General features: G+C 33.1%; 2 protein-coding genes and 1 non-coding gene across 3 annotated transcripts; 1 reads left to right on the forward strand and 2 right to left on the reverse strand.

Annotated features, from left to right (window-relative positions):
- Positions 1–107, reverse strand: LOC113743132 (small nucleolar RNA R71). Its single transcript, XR_003461017.1, has one exon. It is a non-coding gene; the product is annotated as a small nucleolar RNA R71 (small nucleolar RNA).
- Positions 108–797: 690 nt separating this feature from the next.
- On the forward strand, positions 798–2,396 carry LOC113740856 (uncharacterized). The gene has a single exon (XM_027268371.1). The coding sequence runs from the start codon at positions 798–800 to the stop codon at positions 2,394–2,396; it is 1,599 nt and encodes a 532-aa protein (XP_027124172.1).
- Positions 2,397–8,189: 5,793 nt separating this feature from the next.
- Positions 8,190–10,331, reverse strand: LOC113741372 (uncharacterized). The gene is made up of 4 exons (XM_027268891.2): positions 10,080–10,331; positions 9,912–9,977; positions 9,692–9,734; positions 8,190–8,714 (listed from the first exon to the last, which is right to left on the reverse strand). The coding sequence occupies exons 1-4, from the start codon at positions 10,131–10,133 to the stop codon at positions 8,443–8,445; spliced, it is 435 nt and encodes a 144-aa protein (XP_027124692.1). The 5' UTR covers positions 10,134–10,331; the 3' UTR covers positions 8,190–8,442.
- Between the last annotated feature and the right edge of the window lie 13,875 nt (positions 10,332–24,206).

A 24,206-nucleotide genomic window follows, 5' to 3' on the forward strand; every position in this document is an offset into this window, starting at 1 on the left:
AATATAAGGAAAGAAATATGTGGAATTAGGCAGGCGAATGGGGAAACTCTATATGAGTACTGGGAGCGCTTTAAACAACTGTGTGCCAGTTGCCCACATCATCAAATTCCGGACCAGCTCTTAATACAATATTTCTACGGGGGATTATCACCCATGGATAGGAGCATGTTAGATGCAGCCAGTGGCGGCGCTCTGGTGAACAAGACCACAGACGAAGCCACGTTATTGATCTCCACCATGGCTGAAAATTCCCAACAATTTGGAGTGAGAGCTGATGGAGCAATAAGAAGGGTCAATGAAGTGAATCACTCTGATTTAGAGGGTAAACTATTTGAGCTTACCTCTCTGGTGCGTCAAATGGCAAGGGGGCAATTACAATCTGTGAAGACTTGTGGTATCTGTGCTGCTCCCGGACACATGACTGACATGTGCCCAACTCTCCAGGAGGATTCAGCTGAACAAGCCAACATAGTGGGAGATTTTTCTGGACCACCTCCACGAAGGAATGATCCTTTTGCACCCAATTACAACCCCGGGTGGCGAAATCATCCTAATTTTAGTTATGCTTCAAAACCCCCTGGTTTTCAACAACATTTCCAACCACGGCCACCAGCGCAACAACCATCCACTTCCAATTCAAACATGTCTCTTGAAGATATGGTGAAGTCACTAACCCAAAGCACGAGTCAATTACAGCAAGAGACTCAAAGATCTCAACAGGAATCTCACAGATTTCAACAAGAGACTCGTGCTAGCATTAGGAATTGGAAACACAAATGTTCCAATTGGCAACTTCCATGAGCAACCTGAAAAATAGCAATAGAGGGAAATTACCATCTCAAGTAATTCCAAATCCCAAGGAGAATGCCAGTGCAATGCAATTACGGAGTGGCAAGGAGGTACAGTCTCCTAGGCGTGCCCACGCCAGAGAAGAAGTGCCCAGAAAGGTGGAAGAGGAAGAACAGAAACAATCCTCTGAAATCTCAAAGAAAGTTGACATTTCTCCTCTTTTTCCTAGCAGGTTTACAAAAGCTAAAAAGGAAGAATCTGAGAAAGAGATTTTGGACACCTTCAGGAAAGTGGAGATCAATATTCCTCTGCTGGATGCTATTAGGCAATTGCCTAAATATGCTAAATTTTTGAAGGGCTTATGCACTAATCGCAATAAATTGAGTCTGGATGACAAGGTGAAGGTGGGGGAGAATGTCTCAGCGATGTTTCAAAGGAAGTTGCCCCAGAAATGCAAAGATCCAGGTATGTTTACTATACCATGCATAATTGGCAATCAAAGAATTGAAAAGAGCATGCTTGACTTAGGTCCTTCAATAAATGTCATGCCTCTTTCAATTTTCAAAGTTTTGAATTTAGGACCCCTCAAAGAAACTAGGGTAATCATTCAACTAGCAGATAGGTCTAATGTCTACCCTGAGGGCCTAGTTGAAGATGTTCTAGTAAAGGTTAATGAATTCATTTTTCCTGTGGATTTTTACATTGTTGATATGAATGATGAATACTCTACTAATTTAGCAGTGATTCTTTTGGGTAGACCCTTCATGAGTACAGCAAGGACTAAAATAGATGTACATGAAGGAACTTTATCTGTGGAATTTGATGAAGAGAATGTCACTTTCAATATTTTTGATGCAATGAAGCATCCTATGGATACTGAGTCTGTAAATTTTGTTGGCATGACTAACACCATTGTGCAAGAGAATTTTGAACAGAATTTCATGGGGGACAAGTTGGACTTTGTCTTACAACAAGGCAAGACCAATTTGAAAGTGGACGACATAGAGGAGGAAGAAGTCAAAGAAGCTATCATGTCCTTACATTCACTACATCCGCTTCCAGGCAGGTTTGAAAATTCTTTTCTACCATTACCCACTTCTAATGAAAGAATTCTACCTTCTGTTCAACAGGCACCTAATGTGGAATTGAAGGAACTGCCCGAGCATTTGAAATATGCTTACTTGGGAGATAACAAGACTTTGCCTGTAATCATTGCCAATGATTTAACTGCGTTGCAAGCAGAGAGGCTCTTACGGGTCTTACAGGAATTTAAACCAGCAATTGGATGGACGTTAGCAGATATCAAAGGCATCAATCCATCCATTTGCATGCATCACATTCTTTTGGAATCGGACGCAAAACCCGTGAGAGAGCATCAACGCAAGCTCAATCCCGCAATAAAGGAGATGGTGATGAAAGAGATTCTCAAACTCTTAGAATTAGGAATTATTTTTCCTATCTCTGACAGCCAGTGGGTAAGTCCAGTCCATGCTGTTCCCAAGAAGACTGGAATCACATTGGTGAAAAATGAAAAGAATGAGTTAGCGCCAATGAGATTGCAAAATGGGTGGAGAATGTGCATTGACTTTAGGAAGTTTTTTCTCTGATATGATTGATAATTGCATTGAAATTTTCATGGATGATTTTACAGTATATGGTGATTCTTTTGATCAGTGCCTAGACCATTTAACAAAAGTTTTGAAAAGATGCATTGAAACAAACTTAGTTCTTAATTATGAAAAATGTCATTTCATGATTAAGGAAGGCATAGTTTTGGGCCATGTTGTTTCATCAAGGGGTATTGAGGTAGATAAGGCTAAAATTGATTTGATCACTAGTCTACCTTACCCTGCTAATGTCAAGGATATTCGTAGTTTTCTAGGCCATGCAGGTTTTTACAGGCATTTCATAAAAGATTTTTCAAAAATTGTTCAACCGTTGTCTCGCCTGCTTCAAAAGGAAGTGCCATTCAACTTTGGAGATGATTGCAAATTGTCCTTTGACACACTCAAGGGTATGTTGACCACGGCACCAATCATCCAACCCCCAGACTGGAAGCTATCCTTTGAGCTCATGTGTGACGCCAGTCAATATGCCGTTGGAGCTGTGCTTAGACAACGGAGTGGGAAGTGTAGTCACGTGATATACTATGCATCAAAAACATTGACACCAGCTCAGTGCAACTACACCACCACGGAGAAAGAGCTTCTAGCTATTGTTTTCGCTTTTGAAAAATTTAGATCATATCTATTGGGATCAAAAGTAACGGTTTACTCTGATCATGCAGCTTTGAAGTATCTCCTGTCAAAAAAAGAGTCCAAGCCAAGACTCATTCGTTGGGTGCTCTTACTGCAAGAATTTGACTGGGAGATTAAGGATCGGAGAGGGGTGGATAATTCAGTAGCTGACCATTTGAGTAGATTGATAAGGGAAGAGGAAGCAGTTCCCATATCTGAGGTATTTCTTGATGAACATCTTTTCTATCTCAAAGGTAAGGAACCTTGGTATACAGATATTGTGAACTTTTTGGTCAGTCATAAATTTCCTATTGGCATGAGTAAGAGTAAGAGGGATAAGATAGTCCATGATACTCGATACTACATTTGGGACGAGCCATATCTGTGAAAAATAGGCTCTGATCAAATTATTCGTAGATGTGTACTTGAAAGTGAAATTCCTTCTATCCTTGCTCATTGTCATAATTTTGCATGTGGTGGTCATTTTGGATCTAAGAGAACTGCTAGAAAAATCCTTGATTGTGGCTTTTATTGGGAAACATTGTTTCGTGATACTTATGCATTTTGTAAAAACTGTGAAAAATATCAAAAATTTGGAAGTTTGTCTCATAGGAATGAAATGCCTCAAGTGCCTATGTTATTTTGTGAAGTATTTGATGTTTGGGGTATGGACTTTATGGGACCTTTTCCTAGCTCTTTTGGATTTTTGTATATTCTGTTAGCAGTTGACTATGTATCGAAATGGGTAGAAGCAAAAGCTACCCGAACTAATGATTCTCAAGTTGTTGTAGGATTTCTTAAATCCCACATTTTTAGTAGGTTCGGGGTGCCGAGAGCCATCATCAGTGATCAAGGTACCCATTTCTGCAATCGCACCATTGCAACTCTCATGAGAAAATATGGAGTGCACCATCGTGTGAGTACAACATATCATCCTCAGACCAATGGGCAAGCTGAAGTCTCCAATCGAGAGATCAAGAGCATATTGGAGAAAACGGTTAACCCCAACCGTAAGGATTGGAGCTTGCGATTGGATGATGCTTTGCGGGTATATCGAACGGCGTATAAAACGCCCATTGGAATGTCCCCATATAGGTTGGTGTTTGGTAAGATGTGTCACTTACCTGTGGCTATTGATCATCGTGCATTCTGGGCAGTCAAACAATGCAATTTGCATGCGAATAGAGATGGCAAAGAGAGAAAGCTCCAACTCCAGGAGTTGGAGGAAATTCGTCTTGAAGCATATGACAATGCACGTTTGTACAAAGAGCGTACCAAGCAGTTTCATGACCGTCTATTGCGTGCGAAACACTTTTCTCCAGGACAAAAGGTACTCTTGTTCAATTCAAGGTTGAAATTCATGCCAGGTAAGTTAAAATCTCGTTGGATTGGACCATATGTGGTAGTCAATGTTTTTCCCAATGGTGTGGTTGAAATCCAGAGTTTAGAGACTAAAAAGAGTTTTACAGTTAATGGTCATCGTTTAAAACCATTTGTTGATGTTTTAGACATTGGCACTGTGGAAGAGGTACACTTGATATATCCTATCTATGCCTAATTGCTCACTGTGGAGTCGTCTAGCCAAAGACGTTAAAGAAAGGTGCTTCTTGGGAGGCAACCCAAGGCCTCCATTTTTGTTATAGTTCTCTTTCGTTTTTCGTTGATTTTGGGTTGTTTTGTTTCATTGCCAGTGTTTTTTTTTCATTTTTTTGGTGTTGGGCAGGAGACTTGGATTTACAAGGCATGCCCACGCCCTATAAGTGATGCTCTTGAACACCGTAGAAATGCTTGGGCAGAGGACTCTGCCTTATAAGGCGTGGTCACGCCTTACAGCAACGCTAGTCCACTCTGGGGATACAAGCTTGGATTGAAGACTTCCGCTTCCATTTGAGGCAACGCTACACCACACCACCGTCGGAGACTCCACGCTGCCAATCCCAAACACCTCCTCTACCATGGTGTTTTGCTGCAGTTTTTATTCATTCAGGAAAGTTTTTTTTTTTTGCTCCCTTCACTTGACTTCAACTTTTCGTGCTTACATTGAGGACAATGTAGACTTTAGGTGTGGGGGGAGTAGTCTAGCTTTTCCTTCTTACTGCTTTTCCTTCTTTCCAAAAAAAAAAAATTAAATTACCATGCCTTTTGGATTTTTATGGTTAGCCTGATAAGCAGTGGCTAGATTTTCAAATTTAACTATTGTTACGATTTTAGATGATAATATGTTAAGTATGATATGGTAAAATTTTAGGATGTCTCTCTGGTAAATATTTGAGATTTTGTGACTCTTGCAATTTCTTTTGGTTAACTTTTCTAGGCATTGTAAATATTTTTCTGATATTTTTTTGTGTGAACTGGTTCAACTATTAATCTTAGTTCTCCATGTTAAGGAAATGAAGCAGGCTTGCATGGTTTTAATTTTACTTGGGTGTTTATTTGTGAATAACATTCGGCTATACTCCGCTAGTTATCATTGACTAGTAACCGGGGGTCTTCACCTAAAGTGTCGATTTTCGCGTCAAAAAGCAGCGATAACTATGAGTATGTGGTCTTTAAGTGGTTAAAGTTGAGTAACCGAGCTCCTTCATTGGAGAGATGTCGGAGTTCGCATCAAAAGACTTGAATGGCTCAAGACTTAGCACTTCCTTCCAAAAAAAAAAGAGGAAAAAGAAACAGAAAAAAAATGAAAATGATGAAAAAAAAAAAGTATACGAGCATGAAAGTATGTGAATAATTGTATTGCCTGCGGATCCATGAGTCTTTATGTTGAGATTTTGCTTAATAGTTAGACCAGTTATTAAAGAATGTTGGTTGGATATTTTCTATTCTTAGATTAGTTAGTCTGGATTTGAAAGAGTCATTGGTTTTAAAAGCTAGTTGGAGAGTTATCTCGTAAAATTTGTCATCAGTACTTGACAGTTATCTAAATCATACATTGGCAATAGTTGCTTTGATTAATAGCCATTGTTTTGAATTCAACTGCTACAAAAATGTTTGCTCGCTGGGTTGTGTATTTAAAGTTTGAAATGCTTGAAGACAAGCATTGTCTTGGTATGGGAGAATTTGATAGGGATATAATTATGCATTTTATTTGTGGTTATTTGGTCTTAATTTTGGCAGTTTATTATGTAAAGTATTGAATTTCTGCTCATAATGGGTATTTGTGTTACTTATAGGCAATTGGTGTTAAAAGTGATGAAAAAGGGCAAATTCCAGAAGATTGTGCCTTCTCTGGCTTGCCCACGCCAGACAACGCAGAGTTGCGTGAAAAAGCCGGATTGCGGGTCCTATTCCTGGGGCCACCGCCTTTCCTTGGAGCCATACTTTAAACTTACGTGGGATTAGAAAATAGAATTGGAAGATGACTTTTGGTAACAATCCAATGGGGGAAAAGGAAGCAAATTGTTTGAAGAAACCCACCTATTCTTTCGGCTAGCAAAAAGGAAACGGCGGCGCAAACAATAAAAAGAAGACAGCAATAGACTAGGGATGGATCTTCGTCTTGGATTTTTTTTTCTCTGCTTTTGCTTTATCCTTCCTGTGGCTGAGCGGCCGCACAACTTTTCACTGCGTTTTTCATTCAGCAAAAACTCCATGAAAACTCCGAATTGCTTCATCGTTATGTGGCAAGGCTAATTTCTTTTATCTAGTTGAGGAATAAATCAAGAATCGGGGCACCATAACTGTGAGATCATTTTAATTGTTTATTTTTAATTTATATGTTCATGGGTATTTGATTATTCTCTATTTTTTCCTGAGTTATTTTTGTTTAGATTTATTGGATAATTAGGCCTGTTATTCGATTGTTTAAATAATTGATAGCCAATTAGGATGTTGGCGCGTCGTCTTTAAGCATCTTGATTAGTGGCAAACGAGACAATTGCACCGCCTCGCAAGCAGTCTAATTTGGATCGTGGGGATAATTAATCTAGCCTAAATAAATCCGCATGTGTGTTTGTCATCTAGAATTGGGTCTTTCTAATTCCTAATGCTGTGGCTACATTAAATCCTGTGAGCGTTTCTGGGGTTGTCTAGTCACAAGAGGGTAGTTTATGAGCGTCTTTTGACTACCATAAAATTAAGGAAAGATTGGTGGTTGGGCGCGTCGCTTGACCACTATAACCAGTTTATTCGTGAGTATATGAATTGTCCCTTATATCTGTGATCAGTTGTGTGCTTCGATGCCAAGATTAATTCCTTGACTAGGTTGTTTTAATTAATTGTTATTTGTGTAATTTGGTTCCTGCTATCTTACTCAACTTTGAATTTCCGTTTTTATTCCTTTTTAATTAGTTGGTACTATTGCTAAAAATTTCCCCCCATTTTCCTGTGTGATTTGCCTACCTGTTCCCTGAGGAGACGACCCTACTTGCCCTGTTTACAAATTAAACTTGAGATTGTGTTGGTTGGCAACTAGGCTGTTATTTTTAACTTTATTTTTGGAGGTTTGACACCCACTAGGCATCAGGAAGTATAGCAGTGGAGGTGCGGAAATGGAAGAGGCAGATGCACTTCGACAAGGCCTGCTAATGGCTAATGGCTAGAGAAGCTGGATGGCGAAGAATTGAAATGCAAACTGATTGCAAAGCTGCCATTGAAACAATATGCAAGACAGGCTTGGGTGAAACACCAATTGGCACGATCATAAAAGATATTAGACATTTGAGTGACATGTTCCAAGACTGTACTTTTTCTTTTGTGTATAGAGATGGAAATAGAAGTGCTCATAAAATGGCACAATTTGCAACTAAACTTGTTTCCAAGGTAATATGGAAACAAAGTTTCCCCCTGTGGCTCAAAGAGAGTATACAGGAGGATAATAGGACCAATGTCCTTTTATGTAACTAAAATCTTGTATTATCAAGTTCATATATGTATAAGAAGAATACCGTTTGAGAAAAAAAAAAAAAAAAAAAAAAAGGAAAAGGAGGAGGGAGAAGGGAGGAGAGGTGACAAGGGAGGAGTGGAAGGGTGCTGGAAGGTAATGGTAGAAGTGGGAATACGGAGAGGGTCGCGGTTAAAGGAGGAAAAGGTGTGTATGTATTTGGGTGTCTTGGCAAAATTTTGGGTGTTTTTACTAACTTTTGTACTTTAGAATACTTTTAGTAAATTAGTATAGATGGTGTTTTCAATAGACTTTTGTCGTTCTAAAACAGGCCGAAAACAAACCATCAAGACACACTCTTCATTTCAACCAAAACAAGGAAATAGCAGTACCTCTGCCAAATACACAACAGCATATGCACTCACATATATGTATATACATACGCTTTAAACACTAAAACATGACATTGCCCTCTTTTGGCTTATATTTGACAAGAATTTCACAGTAGAAAAACATCACAACTATTACTATTCAACACCATTTAGCTTTCAATTACGACAAGCAATCACACGCAAATGGCCATAGTTGGGGTAGCTAGGGGCATTTGGTCTTGTTGCCGTGGGTAGTCATGTCAGTGTAACACTTTCCACACAGCTCCCTGTTGCCAAAGGTCCCTGGTGGCACACATTTGCACCTAACACAACAAGTCCCACATGCCCTGAGGCACACATTTGGCCTAGAGTGCAAGCTGCATCTATGGCTGCACAATCCACCACAGTCCAGGTGAGCATAATGGGGAGCTGGAGCTGGAGCTGGAGCTGGAGGAAGATGTTGCCCAATGTTGAGATATTTTGAAAGCCTCAGGGCTGCAATCATCCCAAAGATATACATTTATAAATTAGTAGATCTAGTTGCAGTATTAAGTGGCTTATAACAACTTAGATCAATTGTTTTTAACAAGTGACAACTAATTTATGTATAAGCCAGTCCAAAATAATCTAAATGAACCAAATTATGCCTTATTTGGATTGAGATTTTTCCCAAAAAAAATATTTATGTTTTCTGTTAACACATTTTTCAATTACCTATTTAATTCAAACACATCAAATCGTTATAGTACATTTTTCTATATAAACTACAGAAAATAACAATCCAAATGAGCTTGAGTAACTCTTTTCTTGCATTCGCTGTAAATCTACAATGAAGAATAGAGTATATTTTTGAAGGATTTGAGTCCTAAGTAGCTAGGGGACTTGTTGAGGGTAGTTCTTTAACTAAATTTTTGAATTGTTAACCTTTTCTAATTACCATAAAATAGTGTTCACTTGTCTACCACAAAATGTGAGCTTTTATTTTTAAGATCAAAATCTCTCTCTCTTTGTGAATATTCGCATTTTTCCTTCTAAGTCATCTAATTTTCTAGTTTGGATTTTGGAAACTCTCTGATCCAAAATTTTACAAGCAGAACTTTGGAAAGAAAATTACTTTAAACATGAAATAAGCCTAATTTACGGAAACCTAATGTTTTTGACAATTTGCACAAATAGGAGATAACAGAATAAAAAGACAAAAAAAATGCAGATATCGAGAAGTATTTCCTTTTATATTGTCTATTTTGTCCTTCAAGAAAGATGAATTTTTAATTATTAGCATACTTTTGTTCAGAGAACAATATGATCAGAAAAAAACTTTTTTGTACCACCCTAAACTTAAAACAATGAAAAAGTGAAATGTAGTTCGGGTGGATGCTATTTTAAAACTAAAAAAAAAAAAAAAAAATTTAGCTGTTAAAGTTCAAAAAGAGAAGGAACTGAAACAAGCTATGGAACTCCTCAAGGCTAACCTATGCCTTGCACCAGTCTTCTCTCTGCACCTCTGGCAAACACCTGGAACCAGAATAAAGAAATGAAAAACGCTGAAATCTTTACTAAAAACCCTCAGCAAATCTTGCCACTTAACTATTTGAAATTCTGATCAAGACCCAAAAATCAGCCACAAAGATGAAGACAAAACAGACAGCTAAAAGTGAAGGAAAATAAGCAAAAGTCTAGAGCTAAATTTACATGAAATGCCTGGCTAATATGTGCTGGTTCTTCTTCATTGACAGTGGAATGAAGATCTGATGAAACCTGCATCAAGGGCACTGTATAAATACCATAGCAGAAGCCAGGAATTTACGCAGAAACCATTTCTGAGGTATAGCATAATATGGTAGAGCTTTTCAATTTTACCTGAGCGACGCAGAAAAGCAGAAACAAAACTAGATGGAATGCACGTAGTCCCATGAGTAGTACTTCAAGACTCCAGCGTAAGGCTTCAATTCACTGGAAAGGTACCTGAGGCTTATTAGTAAGTATATTTTTAAGCTGGATATGGTCTATATAAAGAGGATTGTAGGAGTAGCATTTTTTTTTTCTTGGGTTCCCAAAATTTTCTTTTTTTTTTGGTAAGAAAGAGAAATAAGTTTGGTGGTTTTAGTTCTGGACTTCTGGTTACTTTCACTGGTCAGATTATATCTCGAAATCATAAATTGCTTACGAAATATTTACAGATTATTTATCGGCATGGCCCCCGAACTAATAATAGGACTCGATTACAACCTTTTTATAAAGAAGTGATCTCTATCTTTTTTAACTAAGAATTTACCTTTATCGTTGATTCGAGGCATTACAAGTTAACGATCAAACAGTTATATACAATCATATATTCCTCTATGCCTCATATATTTAGTTAAACTGAAAAGTTTAAATAAATCTTTTACAATAATTAATATTTGAAAAAGATTAACCACGTATCATGCATTTCAATTCTATTTTCACTAAATATTAAATAAATGCAACATTTTTTTGTCTCATTCTGTTTTAAATTGGGAAGATTTAAGCATGTCAAAATATCAAAATTGGTTCTAAAAATCGTTCCCAAAGTACGAGTGACACAGTAAATAAGACGGAACAATTATCAAAATTGTATATAATTGTACTATCTGTTGTCCAAAAAAATTCTTTTGCTTCGCACTCCACTCATAAAATGCACATCAAGTTACTTTGAGTAAAGTAGCATTTCTTTAATTGTTTTTTTATTTTTGAGACTCTATTAGCATTACATATAATGTCAAAGCTATAGACATGTATAAAACTCCATCAATTATTACTTGTATCGCTTGAGATTTTAAATATTCTTGATTTAAAATGAATAGAAATATCTACAATATAGGAATAAGAAGATAGGACAGTTCACCTCTCGATATATTTTGGAATTCTTTTGTGACTAAGAGCTGTTGGTAAGTTTTAAAGTCACAATGTATATGAGATCCATACATTATTTTGTTTTAGTGTAAATTACCTTTTATCCCTTTAATTTAATATTTTACCATATAAGCCCGTTATGTTTCAAAAATCTATATATAACCCCCTCATGATTTGTGTTAAAATATCACCACTAGTTTTTTGGATTAATCTTTCCTACACTGTCAGTATTTAATGAATGGCAACTATGCAAAATTTGAATTTAAACTCCAACTTTTGCATATGGTCATGGATCCACCTTTTTCATCTTTTTTGTTTCTTATTTATTTATTTTTATTTCTTTTCCATTTCTTTTGTATTTGGAGAAAATTAAGATTTTGTAGGCCAAAGTAAAGGTTTTCAAAATCATCTCTTCTCTTCCCAAAAAAAAAAAGAAAAAAGAAAAAAAAATAGTGAAGATTAAATTTGTCAATTTTATTAGTTTGATTTTAACTTTTTATTATTGATCGTTAATTTTAACAAAAAAAAAAACTAATGGTTATACTTTAATCCAAACTATAAGAAGATTATATATAGATTTTTAAACTATAAGGGGTTATGTGATAAAGCACCAAACTATAGGGGAATAAAAGGTAATTTACCCTTTGTTTTATTCACGATCACATAGAAATTCGCTGTAAATAGATATCAAAATACCCGAACCATGCAAGCTAAACTTGTGGTGCCTTTGAGCAGTTACCTAACCCTAATAAAAGAAAAATATGATGCAGTTATCCAATAACCATGAGTGTCCAACCTTAATCGTGAGTATGCCTTGTTTGGATTGTGGTTTTCCACAAAAAAATTTTTACACTTTCAATGAATATATTTTTTAATCACCACTTTGTCTCATATACATTAAATCACTACAGTATATTTTTACTACATGGCCCTTGAGCAATCCATCTTGCTGCTCTATATCAATCCGACTTAAAACTTTAGTACAATCCATCTCGAACCTGGGACCTGTCATTTTTTTTCCTAAGCAATGTAAAATAAACTCACAAAGAAAGATTGTAATAATATCCACGAAGAAAATGAAACGACTACTAAATTTTAATTTGGACCATTAAATCATTGGCACACTTTTACTTTAATTTTTAAACTTCATGTTTGGTCGCTTTACCCTTTATAATATGAAATTTATCTCACTTTAGTTTTTAAACTTTACTTTTGAATACTTTACACTCTAAAGTATGAAATCTATCTCATTTTAATTCTTAAACTTTGAGCCTCACTTGTCTCCTATTCTTTAGTTTTGATAATTCTGTGCGATGGATTTCATACTTTAAAGGGATAAAATGTGCAACGGATCTTCTATCTCATTTTCTGTGACACTCTTTATTCCACTTTTTATTATATTGTTATTTTTCCTTCATAAATATCATATTTTTATTCTTTTTTATTTTCTTAAGATCCAATAACTTAATTGAGTAGTACACAAAATTTAACAAACTCAAAAAATTAAAATGTACAAAAAATTAGGACTATCAATAGAGTTGGGCCAACCGAATTCGGCTTGTTCGACTCGAAAAAAACTCACTGAACTCAAACTTTAATTGGACCGAGTACAACTTGGGCCTAAATATTAGAGTCAAACTAAATGTGAGTCAAGTTTGGGGTATACTAGATTCAAACCCGATTAAAGCCCGACCCATATATGAGAATAATTATATATGTAACATATATATATATATATAATATCTATAATTTATAAATATTTGTACTGTATATAAAGGGAAAGGAGAGGGTTTTGGGTAAACAAAATTCTATCACTTTATATACTTCCTAAATTACCCTTGATGATGAGGAAACTTTTGGTATAAACAAAAATCTATCTATCTTTGATAACTACCCACTATCAATATAATTTTTTTATCAAGTAATATGCATTTTCTCATATTCTATTTTTCAACTTATTTCGAAAAGAAAAATTTGCCAAATTGGTCCCTAACATTTACATAAAAACCTTTTTAGTCCTTAACATTTAAAATCAGTCAGAATAGTCCCTAACATATAAATTATGATCCATTTTTATCATAATACTCGTATTTGCTCATTTTTCCAACCGAAAATAGCACGCTTTTTCTCACGTGGACATATTTTCAAGGGCAAAATTAGAAAACATAAGTGATTTCCCTCCTAAAGCAAAAGTACATCGAACCACACCCCTTTTTCACCTTTCCCCCTCAAATTACAGCCACAGTTTGCATCATTGTATTCAGAGGTGTCCGAAAGAATAAGCAGCAGCAGCAACAACAACAACAGAAGCTTCAATTCCACATTTACACTGAAGACAAGTGTGTTTTTCAGTTTTGCCCTTGAAAATATGCCAACGTGAGAGATGCGTGTTATTTTCGATCGGAGAAATGAGCAAATACAAGTATTGTGACCAAAATGGATCATAATTTATATGTTATGGACTATTCTGGCTGATTTTACATGTTAGGAACTGAAAAAGTTTTTTATGTAAATGTTAGGGACCAATTTGGCAAATTTCCCTTTAGAAAATCTTAATTTTAATTAGCAACTACCAATTATGGCTATGAATAACTACCAAATAACTACTTTTAATAACTTTTATTTTGGTGAATTTTTTACATTTGTATTTTAAAAATATAAAACCAATTTTCTTGAAAATGATTTCAATAAATATACACAAAATATTTCACAAATATTTTTTCTATTAGTTGTACACACATTAGTGTGTGCCTTGAATACTAGTACTTACTCCGTCCCATTGAAAGTGTCTACTTTCTTTTTTTGGTTGTCTCAAAATATTTGTCATGTTTGATATTTCTAACTACTTTATACTCTGAAATTTCCCTTGTACCCTTCATTAATGATGCATAAAGACAAATGTGATGGGATTTTTTTCTACTTTTTATTTTGACTAGTACATGACTAAGGGCAAAAATGGAACAAAAGGAAAAACTTTTTGGTAAAGTGTACTATGCATAAAAAGCACATATCTCCAAACATGACTAAATATATGGAACGGAAGGAGTACATATTATGAAATAAAATGTTAATAATTTATATGTAAATTTGTATTAATTATATATATTATATAAATTTATATATTTAATTATGAATTTGGACCAAATCCGATTTGAATCTAAATTCATATAATAGTGTGAGCTGAATTTGAGTCTTTTTAATATGAGTCCGAAGCCCAAAAGCCCAAAGCCCAAAAATTCATACAAATTGTGAGCCAAGTTTGGGCTTGCTAAACCCTGACTCAAAAAATCCAATTGACACTCCTACAAAAAATGAGATTTTTTTATGAAATTTCTGCTATATTGTTTAATCTTCTATTATATATTGCATTTTTGAAACTATTGTATTTATTTGTTTATTAAATTAATGGTTATTGGATTTGAAAGAAACAAAAAAGAACTAAAATAAAATGTTTATGAAAGATAAATAGCAATATAATAAAATATGAAATAAAAAGTGGCACAAAGAATGGGAAAGAAGATCCGTTGTATATAAAATGTCAAAAAATGAAGTTGAAAGTCTAAAGTGAATGAATTTCATACCTTTTTTTTATTGTAAGTGGGAGCACTTGAATCTAAAACCTCTCATTTACAATAACTCTTCTAAACCACTCAATCCATCCCTCCCCCAATGAATTTCATACCTTAGAGATGAATGGTTCAAAATGAATATTAATAAATTGAAGCCTCTTGAATAACATGAGTGGATGGGTTAAAATTGTATATTAAACAAGTTCATTTTATAATAAATTATTATCATTCAAAATACTTAGGGATAATTTCAAAAACCTTCCTTAAGGTTTTTAACAATTTCACCTATTCCCTTAAAGTTTGAAAAATTACATATACCACCCCCGAATTTACCGTTTTGGCAACAAAAACTATTTAATGGTCAAAATTTTGAATGAATAACCCAAAATGCCCTCATGAAATTATGAAGTTCATTTTACCTTCTTATAAAATTATTTAAAAACTGTGGAACATGAACAAAATTTCAAACTTATTTTCAATCCTCATCTCTACTATTTTAAACCTTTTAATATTACTACATTTCAAATTTGTACCATTATCACCATGACCATTACCATCATCAATCCCTAAATTCTAAAACCTCAATCGAAATTTTTTTTAAAAAAAATCACTATTAAACTCAAAAAATTTCAATAACCTCATCAATATAACATCCTATCCTTCAAATATTAAAGTATCAATACCAGCCCTATCCTTTTTAAAGCCAATTACATCTTCTTCTATTCATCTCCAAATCTTCCAAGCAAAACTAAAGTTAATTTTTAATATATTATTGTGTTTTACAAATGATCGGTTATTCCACGAGTGAATTTATTTTTGTTTTCATTAAATGTCTAATTGCGTGATGCATTCATATGAACAAGATTAGGAGTGGATTGTTTAATTGCATGAAAAAATATTAATATGTTAAGGCTATTATGGTCATCTTGTAGGGCCAAAAGATGTATATGTAATATTAAAAATCTCAAAGGTACTAAGTGAAATTATTAAAAACCTTGAGGGAGGTTTCTAAAATTATCCCAAATACTTGTTATGTTAATGAATTGTACCGCGTCAACTCATTAACAAGTAAGCCATGATATGACATGACTGGAAAATTTAGTGGATCAGGTCCTAATAAAGATTCTTGTGGGGCTTGCCCTTGTGGGGTTTGCCATCCCACATCGGTTCTGGGGGGGGTTTGGGTTTGGTTTATAAGTCCCTGGAAGGACCTCAAGAGTTGCCGGCTTTTGAGGTTTCTTCTGGGATTAGGTTTATAAAAGCCGAATTTCTAGACTTCAGTTTAGAAAAGGTCAAGGGGGGGTCCTAATAAAGATTCTCATTCCGGATACGACAAAAACCATTGCACCAATACTTAGAGGATGTCCCCAATGATCATCAAGTAGCCTAGCAGTCCCCTTCGACACTTTAAAGATAGTATAGGTGTCAAAAGAACCGTACTACGAATTACTTAAATGTTTGGACAAGGCAAGGCTGTAAAAGCCTGAAGACTGACGACAAGATAATAGATTTAATTGCATCCAGCTGGAAGCGGTTTACTACTGTCTGGCTATTGTGCCATCCCCCAAGATTATCCGGATTTGTATAGGTTATTTAAAAGGATTAATCTTCTTTACACACTTACAATATATACATTATCATCGTTTAATGTATAATAATTAATTAAAATTTAAGCGGTTTACTACTGTCTGGCTATTGTGCCATCCCCCAAGATTATCCGGATTTGTATAGGTTATTTAAAAGGATTAATCTTCTTTACACACTTACAATATATACATTATCATCGTTTAATGTATAATAATTAATTAAAATTTAAATTTTATATATGTATCATATATTCAATCGTAATGTGTAATGATGTATACGTCGCAGTATATATAAAATTTATTCTATTTAAAAATCAATTGAAGTAGAAAAGCTAATTCTCTTTTCACACTTACAATTGAAGGATTAATCTTCTTTACACACTTACAATATATACATTATCATCGTTTAATGTATAATAATTAATTAAAATTAAAATTTTATATATATATATCATATATTCAATCGTAATGTGTAATGATGTATACGTCGCAGTATATATAAAATTTATTCTATTTAAAAATCAATTGAAGTAGAAAAGCTAATTCTCTTTTCCTTCTCTCTAAAAAAAGTATCTAGCCAAAATTTCCTTCAATTTTCTCATGGGAAAGAGATTAGATTTCTTCGATCTTTCCATGTGACAGAAGTCCTCCCAATATTTCTTTTTATTTATGTGAATAAAATTTCTCTTAAAGTTTCCTAATGAGAGTTTCTTCTCTCCTAGGGAGTTTTCTTCTTTTTTAGACTTTTCTAATAAGAGTTTTATTTTTTTTTTAGGGATTCTTGGTAAGAGTTTTAAGTAGTTTTTTCATTTTCCTTTTATTAGATCTGAAATTTTTCAAGTTTTGATTATCAAATTTGAAATTGCTTAGGATTATTCGGTAGATCTCACCATAATATCTAAAGTTAAAATAGTTAATTAGTAGATCTGACAATTAGAAACATGTATAGATCTACATGAAACTATAATTATTTTATTTTATTTTTTAAGATTGGAATTTTACAATGTAATTTTCATTTATTTTTCAAATCTGTAGTATCCATTTTTCAAATTTGTTCTTTGATATCTGTGTATGTTTGATGATGTAACTTCTACCATTAGTACAGATTTTAATAAAATTATGATGTTTTATTAAAAAAAAACCAATAGATGTAAAAAGTCAAATTAAACAATTTCTTACTTCTGTAAGAAAAGGAAAAAGGTTTTGTAAACTCATTAAGTATTTTGATACATACCTTTAAAAACAGATTAGTACTTAATAAAATTATAATTAGACCATTTTATGGAATATGCCATGAATAATCCAATACTTAATAACTTAAAAATGTATTATTAATTAGTATTAGATATATAGGATGAGATATTTCACGATGAGGTATCTCAAGTCAATTAATCTTGGTATCACTCATCATCCACCCATGAACCAGATGAGCCCTAATAACTCGTTGACGATCCAAGTTTCTTTTTTTTTTTTAATTTTTTTTTGTTTTTTGAGCAACAATCCTATGTTAACGTGAAGCAAATGTGTACCACATAATAACTCCAAAGGGTTTGTTTCTTAGCATCATTCAAGCCTGCAACCTGGGACTCACTTTTGATCTAATTGCTGAATATTGTGGCCTTTGTGATGGACTAAAGCTGGCACTCAGTCTAATTAAGGGTTTTCTTTAAAATTCTATTTTCAACAGTAAAGGTGGAATTTATGAAACGGAGAATGCGGCATGAAGATTTTAACCGAAAACCTCCTATTCTTGAGGTGTCAACCTCGTCGGGATATTCTTGAACAGGCATGACACCGCTCCAATTGTATATCATTGCTTCATATTAGTATCTAGATCTAGTACATATGAATCAGGCATATTTATTGGGAAGCAAATTTATCTAGGTGCAAATGTTATGGGAGAAATTTTTTTTGTCTCATCTTTCACTTTATATAAGCTGCCCTTCCTAGTTAAGACGCCTGTATATGAAGGACTCGGGGGAAGTTGTCTCATCTAAGTTAATGTACTAAGCCAATTTCCTGCTTTAATTTAATTTTACTCTGCGCTGTCACCCAAAATAAAACTCAAGCATAGCTGACTTTTCTACCTGCAAGGGTAGTTATACTGGGTTTCGTGGGATCGTCACTTCTTAGTAGCAGTGGGCCTACTGGCTTGCTCTTGTGGGGTTGCCATCCCACATCGATTCTTGGGAGGGTTTGGGAAGATCGAACACTAAATTCTCTTATAAACAAGTTCGGATATTTTTGTAAATATTATATTTTTACTTACATTATAAATATGTATTTAACTAAATTTTTATATTTTTAATTAATTTTTTATTTCGCATACATCACATTGCTACGTAAAATTTCGTTGAAAAAAACTTAGAAGTAGTTCCAACTGATCATGACAGGGAAGGGTAAAAAGTTAAAAACTTAAAAAGTTTTTTAGTGCTAAACAGACTAGACATGTTTTTGCATTACGAGGTTTGATTGTACTCTCTCTCTCTCTCTCATGTCGATTTCTATGAAATCATGTAGAGGAATTGGCTTCAACATATTTTGGTCCCGTTTGACAAATAAATTTTTTGAATGTTTGTCTAAAATTTTACTGTAATTTACTGTAAAAATTTTTTAAACAATTTTTGAAGTGTGTAAATTTTTAAATATCTTGAAGTGTATAGTTTAAAATTTTTGAAAAGTTTTTTATGATTACTGTAACTAAAGTTTTTAACAAACTTGTAGCAGACAAACTTGACAAAAAATTCAAGTGCCAAACAAATAAATGCATTTTATTCTACTCCGAGCCTCCCACTCTCATTTACACCAAAATTTTGCTCGGTTGGCATGCATGATCACAAATTATATGTTTCAAAGTCATCCAAGTAGTGGCAAATGCAAGAGTTGATTCTTGAATGAAAGTCTGTACTAGTGTCTCTTATTGTTCACCTATTTTATTCTTCTAAGGATGCTAGAACAATTTATTGTCAAAAATTCAATTGCAAAACGGGAAAATATGTCTAAAACACTTTCTGGATGTATCCTTAAAGAGAGGTAGGTAACAAAAAGATAAGAATCTATATCTTGGACACTTCTTCAGGTTTTCCCTTTTTTTTTTTAGGTTCCTTGGTTTTCATTCCTGCTTTTTTTCTTTTCTCTTTTTGTCTTTGTTTTTGGTTAATACAATTCGTTTTTGTGTTTATGAAATAAGAATATGAATTTAGAATGTTGTCAATACAAGTTGACTCAATTGATAAAAACGAATCATTTCTTTGTAAGAAAGTCTTATGTTCAAATCTTATTATTGATGTTCAAATTGTATTAATAAGCGATCTGTAAAAATCTCTATAAACAATCTATACTCTATTATCACTGATGTCTATCCACCTAAATTTTTTTTCTACCAAAAAAGAGAACATGGAATGTCCGAAGTAGCATGGGCCAGTACTTAGACAGATCTGAAACAGCTGCCCTTGCTTTTACTCCTAAAGGCATTGTTTTACACAGTGAAGTTGTCCATTCTCTATCCCCTTTCTAATGGAGTAAGTATGAAAATTTCGACACAACCAGCTGGTTTGCTTTGACCATTTTGTACTGGAAACCAGCTAGTTGTACGTTTTGGGACCGACATTTTTGTCCTTCTTCAGTCTACCCATGCAGCAAATTGCCCCACTTCAAAGATTACTTTCTCGTCTCAAATGACCCTAGGTTAGATAATATAATCATAATAATGCATATAATTACGCTAACTACATAACAAATAAAGCTAACATTCTGGGACCAAAACTTTAACTAGATTATGTAATAAGTAACAAAAAAGGAAGAAGTACTACAATTTAGTCCCCAGTTTTTGGTTCGTGTGATAAACCAATATCTAATTTTTGGACTAAAATTAATGCGCTCCCTAAAGTTTTTTGTTTTGGAAAAATTTCAGATAATTAACGGAAAATTACAATAGCCAACGGTCAAAGTCGAATTGTTGGAAGTAAAAAAAAAAATATTTAAATTTGCATTTTCTGTCCCTAAAATTTACAATTTTCATTGATATGGTCCGTTATGTTTTAAATAGTTATATTAAAGGTTTTCAAATGAAGTAAAATGTGAGCTGAATTAAATATTATGACAATTATGTCTCAAATCCCTATAAAAATATACTAAAGTACTTCGCATCACCACAACTGTCCTTCAGTCTAAAGAATATCTCTTTATTAAATTAGTTGCAATCAAACAAAAATATAAGAATAAAACATAAAAAGGAAAATTAGTGGAAGAAATGAAGAGTCCTAATCAAATATATAAGTGTATTCTATCTATTATTACACAAAATTGTTGCACGAGTTATGGTTGTAGGTTTTGAATGGTTGTAATTAGGATTCGTGGTTACAATGATTAGTAAAAGTAAGCACCAAAATGAAGTACTCTTAGGGTTCAAAAAACTTCCCGTCATTTTTATTGTCTTTCTTTCCCCTTAAAATCCGATATTCCAATAATAAGATTTTAATATATTTATATATATGTTCATGTACATTGATAATTTTTCTGAATATCTCAAATAATTATAGAAAATAGCTATTTCATTTAAATTTCTAGTGCACATTTAACGCAATTTCAACCCAATTCACATTTAACACAATCCTTAACTATATGGGACTATAAGAATTCATATTCCAAATATTAGACACAAAATATGCAAAGTCAAAAATATTGGCCATCGACAATTTGATTTCGATTGTCAAGCATCGTTGAATTTTAGTTAACTGTCTTAGTTTACCTAAAATTGAAAAACTTTGGCCACCACATTTATTTTGGTTGAAATATTAGGAGCCAATTTAGTACACAAGCTAAATATTAGTGAACAAAACCAAAATTTTAACCTAACAAAAATTTCAACAAACTATCTTACTGGAAATTCTTTTCTTAAAAAAAAAAGCACTTTTAGTCCTCATATTCTAAGGGTTTGAGCAAATTGACCATCAATGTTTAATCCAAAACAAATGTAGTTCCAAAAGTATATAAAATTGATCAAATTGGCTCCTAATATGTTATGAAATTGAAGAAATTTATTTATATACAATACACAAAAAAATTTACAAAGAGTATAAACATTATAGAACATTTATAAATATCTAAAAAATAAGCATAAGGTAATCTGAAAAATCCAATTTAGCACAAGAATAACGTATTGTTCCAAGATGTGCTCAATTATTTATTTTGTGTACTTTTCTAGTAAAGTAAATTAAGTAGTATGATTTATGCATGAACTTATGTACGTTTATATTAAATTGCAAATTGGCTTCACTTGGCGAGAATTGAATACTTCACACATTTTAACATTTCTTGGAGTTTTTAAAAATGGTTTTCTTTTTAAAAAAAAATTCTTAGAAATTTATAGAATTTATGTGTATCTTTATACACTGGTAATAAATTTTCTTAAAGTCAAAAAAAGCATTAGGAACCAATTTGGTCAATTAATATAGTTTAGGACTGTAAGTGTTTAGATTGGAAATAAGGTACTAATTTGATTGAATTACATATTTTATGGACTACTTTTACTTTGGTTGAAACAACGAAAACTAATTTGGTCTAATCCCCAAACTTTGAGGATTGAAACTATAATTTTCCCAAAAAATATAAAAAGAATCGAAAACCATAGCAACAACTTAAACCTTTACTACCAAGCAGATATTTAAGTGGAATATGCAACACTTAGCAAATAATAGGAAATAAGAAAAAAAATGAAATAAAACAAACTATCTCTTCTAAGGTGCTATACATCATGGATGAAAGGGCACTTTGGTAATAAAATTTAGTCCAGGGATACTTTGGTCAAATTCGTTGAACATGAGGGACAGTTTAGTGCCACCATCATTTGCCAAAGCACAAATAGCCATGGAGATCTCAACTTCGCATCTCTTTAGCCCTTCAACTACTAAATCAAATTTTAAAAGATTAAATGCAGAAAATCCTCAAAAACGATTATACCATTTGAAAAGTACTTGACACACTTTGTCAACTAAAAATAACGGGAAATTTATCTCTAGTCAAATGACCAATTTGTCCTTCATTAAAATTAAGTTTAAGAGGCAAACAAATTTTTTTTTGTGAGAAAAACTGTCACTTTAAATAGACTAATTTTCACTTTGTAAGAAAAGTCTAATTGAAAACACATAAAAATAAAGTACAGGGTGACTTTGAACGATAATTACGATTGTGGGTAGTCAAACGCTAGAAGGGCAAAATGGGAAAATTGAGGAACTATTGATGTAATTTGTCAATCTCGTAATCTTCCTCAGCTTGTCAAACACTGTAGCTTCACATACTAGGCAAAATTTCACTTGAAATTTTAATAAGAATTTAAATGGAGCAAAAACCAAAAATGTTCATATAAATTTGGCAAAATAAAGCAACAAAAGCTCAATACCCAATTGAAATTAAAACCAACATATAAGTAAACAAAATATTGGACTTAGAAATTTCAACAAAACACCTGAATTTTCACTTAATTTTATGCATATTGAAAGAACCTAAAAGATACAGCTTGCAATTAAAGAAATATTAGTAAAATAGGATTTCTGAGATTCTTGGAGTCTATTTATTCCCTATCTTCTTTCTTTTCTTTCCTTTTCTTTTTTCTTCTCCTTCTTTTGTTCTATTATCATTTAAAATGACCTCATACCTTTTTTATGAAGTGAAAAGTTTATTTAAAGTGGCTATTTTTTCTTACCAAAAGGGTATTTGCCATCTAAGCCTTTAGTGGAGAATAAATTGATCATTTATCAATTATTTGGATGGTAATTTTTTCATCATTTTTAGTTGATCAAGGGTGTAAAGTCTATTAAATTACTTTACGGTGTAAAGAATTGGTATTATAGTTTGTAGAGGTTTTCTGCATTTAACCAAAATTTTCTGTTTTAATGTCCTTTTTTCACCAAAGTACCATCCCCCAGTTTTTGTTTTTACTTTTTTAACTTTTTAGATCTTAGCTGTTGTTGATTTGTGTATATCTAATGTTACAATTTGTGATTGTGTGTTTTCTTTTGTTATGAATCAGAAAAGAGAATGAAACATAGAAAAAGAAGGACAAAAAATGTCTTAAGAAATTCTCAGAAAAATTAGGAAAACAAAAAAAAAAATCCAACATAAATAGTAATGCCCAAGAAACCAAAGCCCAAAATCACAAGGGAGGCAAAGGAATAGAAGAGCCTAAAGAAAAGTCAGCAAAGGTAGTCCAGAACAAAGCCGAATGAAATGAAAAAAAAAAAGGGCTTGGTTTCTTCCCATCCGACATGCACGGCAGCGTATTCTACTAACTAATAGGAGACGGATCCCAAACTACAATGCCCTATGGCAGATGAATATAATTGAGGTGTTTCTTTTATTAATTTCCTATTCATTTGATCATCTTGGACTATTTTACAACCACATAGTTCTAATTACCGTGACATTTTGTTGAAAATCTGTTCCCTATGGGGACGCATTAATTTTTTTTATAGCAGTAATTGTAAAATTGTACTTATGAGTACACAATTAGTTAGGTATGAGTAAAGTATGCTAAGTAAATGCCTATTATGACGTTTTAGAAAAATCCTTTTTTTTTTTAATGTCCATTTGCTTTCGAGCTTTGATCATTACTATGACCTTGTTAGAAAAATTATGAACTTTGATCATTACTCTCTGATCGCAAAGTTACAGTAGAAAACACAATGGTTGAAAATCATAATATTATGTGTTGATTTACATGTAATATCATTCCAAGAATAAGAAGAGAAGGAAAATTCACATTCTAAAATATCCCCCTAATTTTTTTTTATTAACTTTCATCATTTTTTCACATTTTATCTAAGGAGTGATCATGTATTAATAAAGGATAACTTCAGAACCTCCCCTAAGATTTCCGACAATTTCACCGAGCTCTCCTGAGATTTGTAAAATTACACCTATATGCCTTGATTTGATAGTTTTAGTAGCCAAACCTTAAA

Source organism: Coffea arabica, chromosome 4e (genome assembly GCF_036785885.1).
Source record: "Coffea arabica cultivar ET-39 chromosome 4e, Coffea Arabica ET-39 HiFi, whole genome shotgun sequence".
Taxonomy (NCBI): Eukaryota; Viridiplantae; Streptophyta; class Magnoliopsida; order Gentianales; family Rubiaceae; genus Coffea; species Coffea arabica.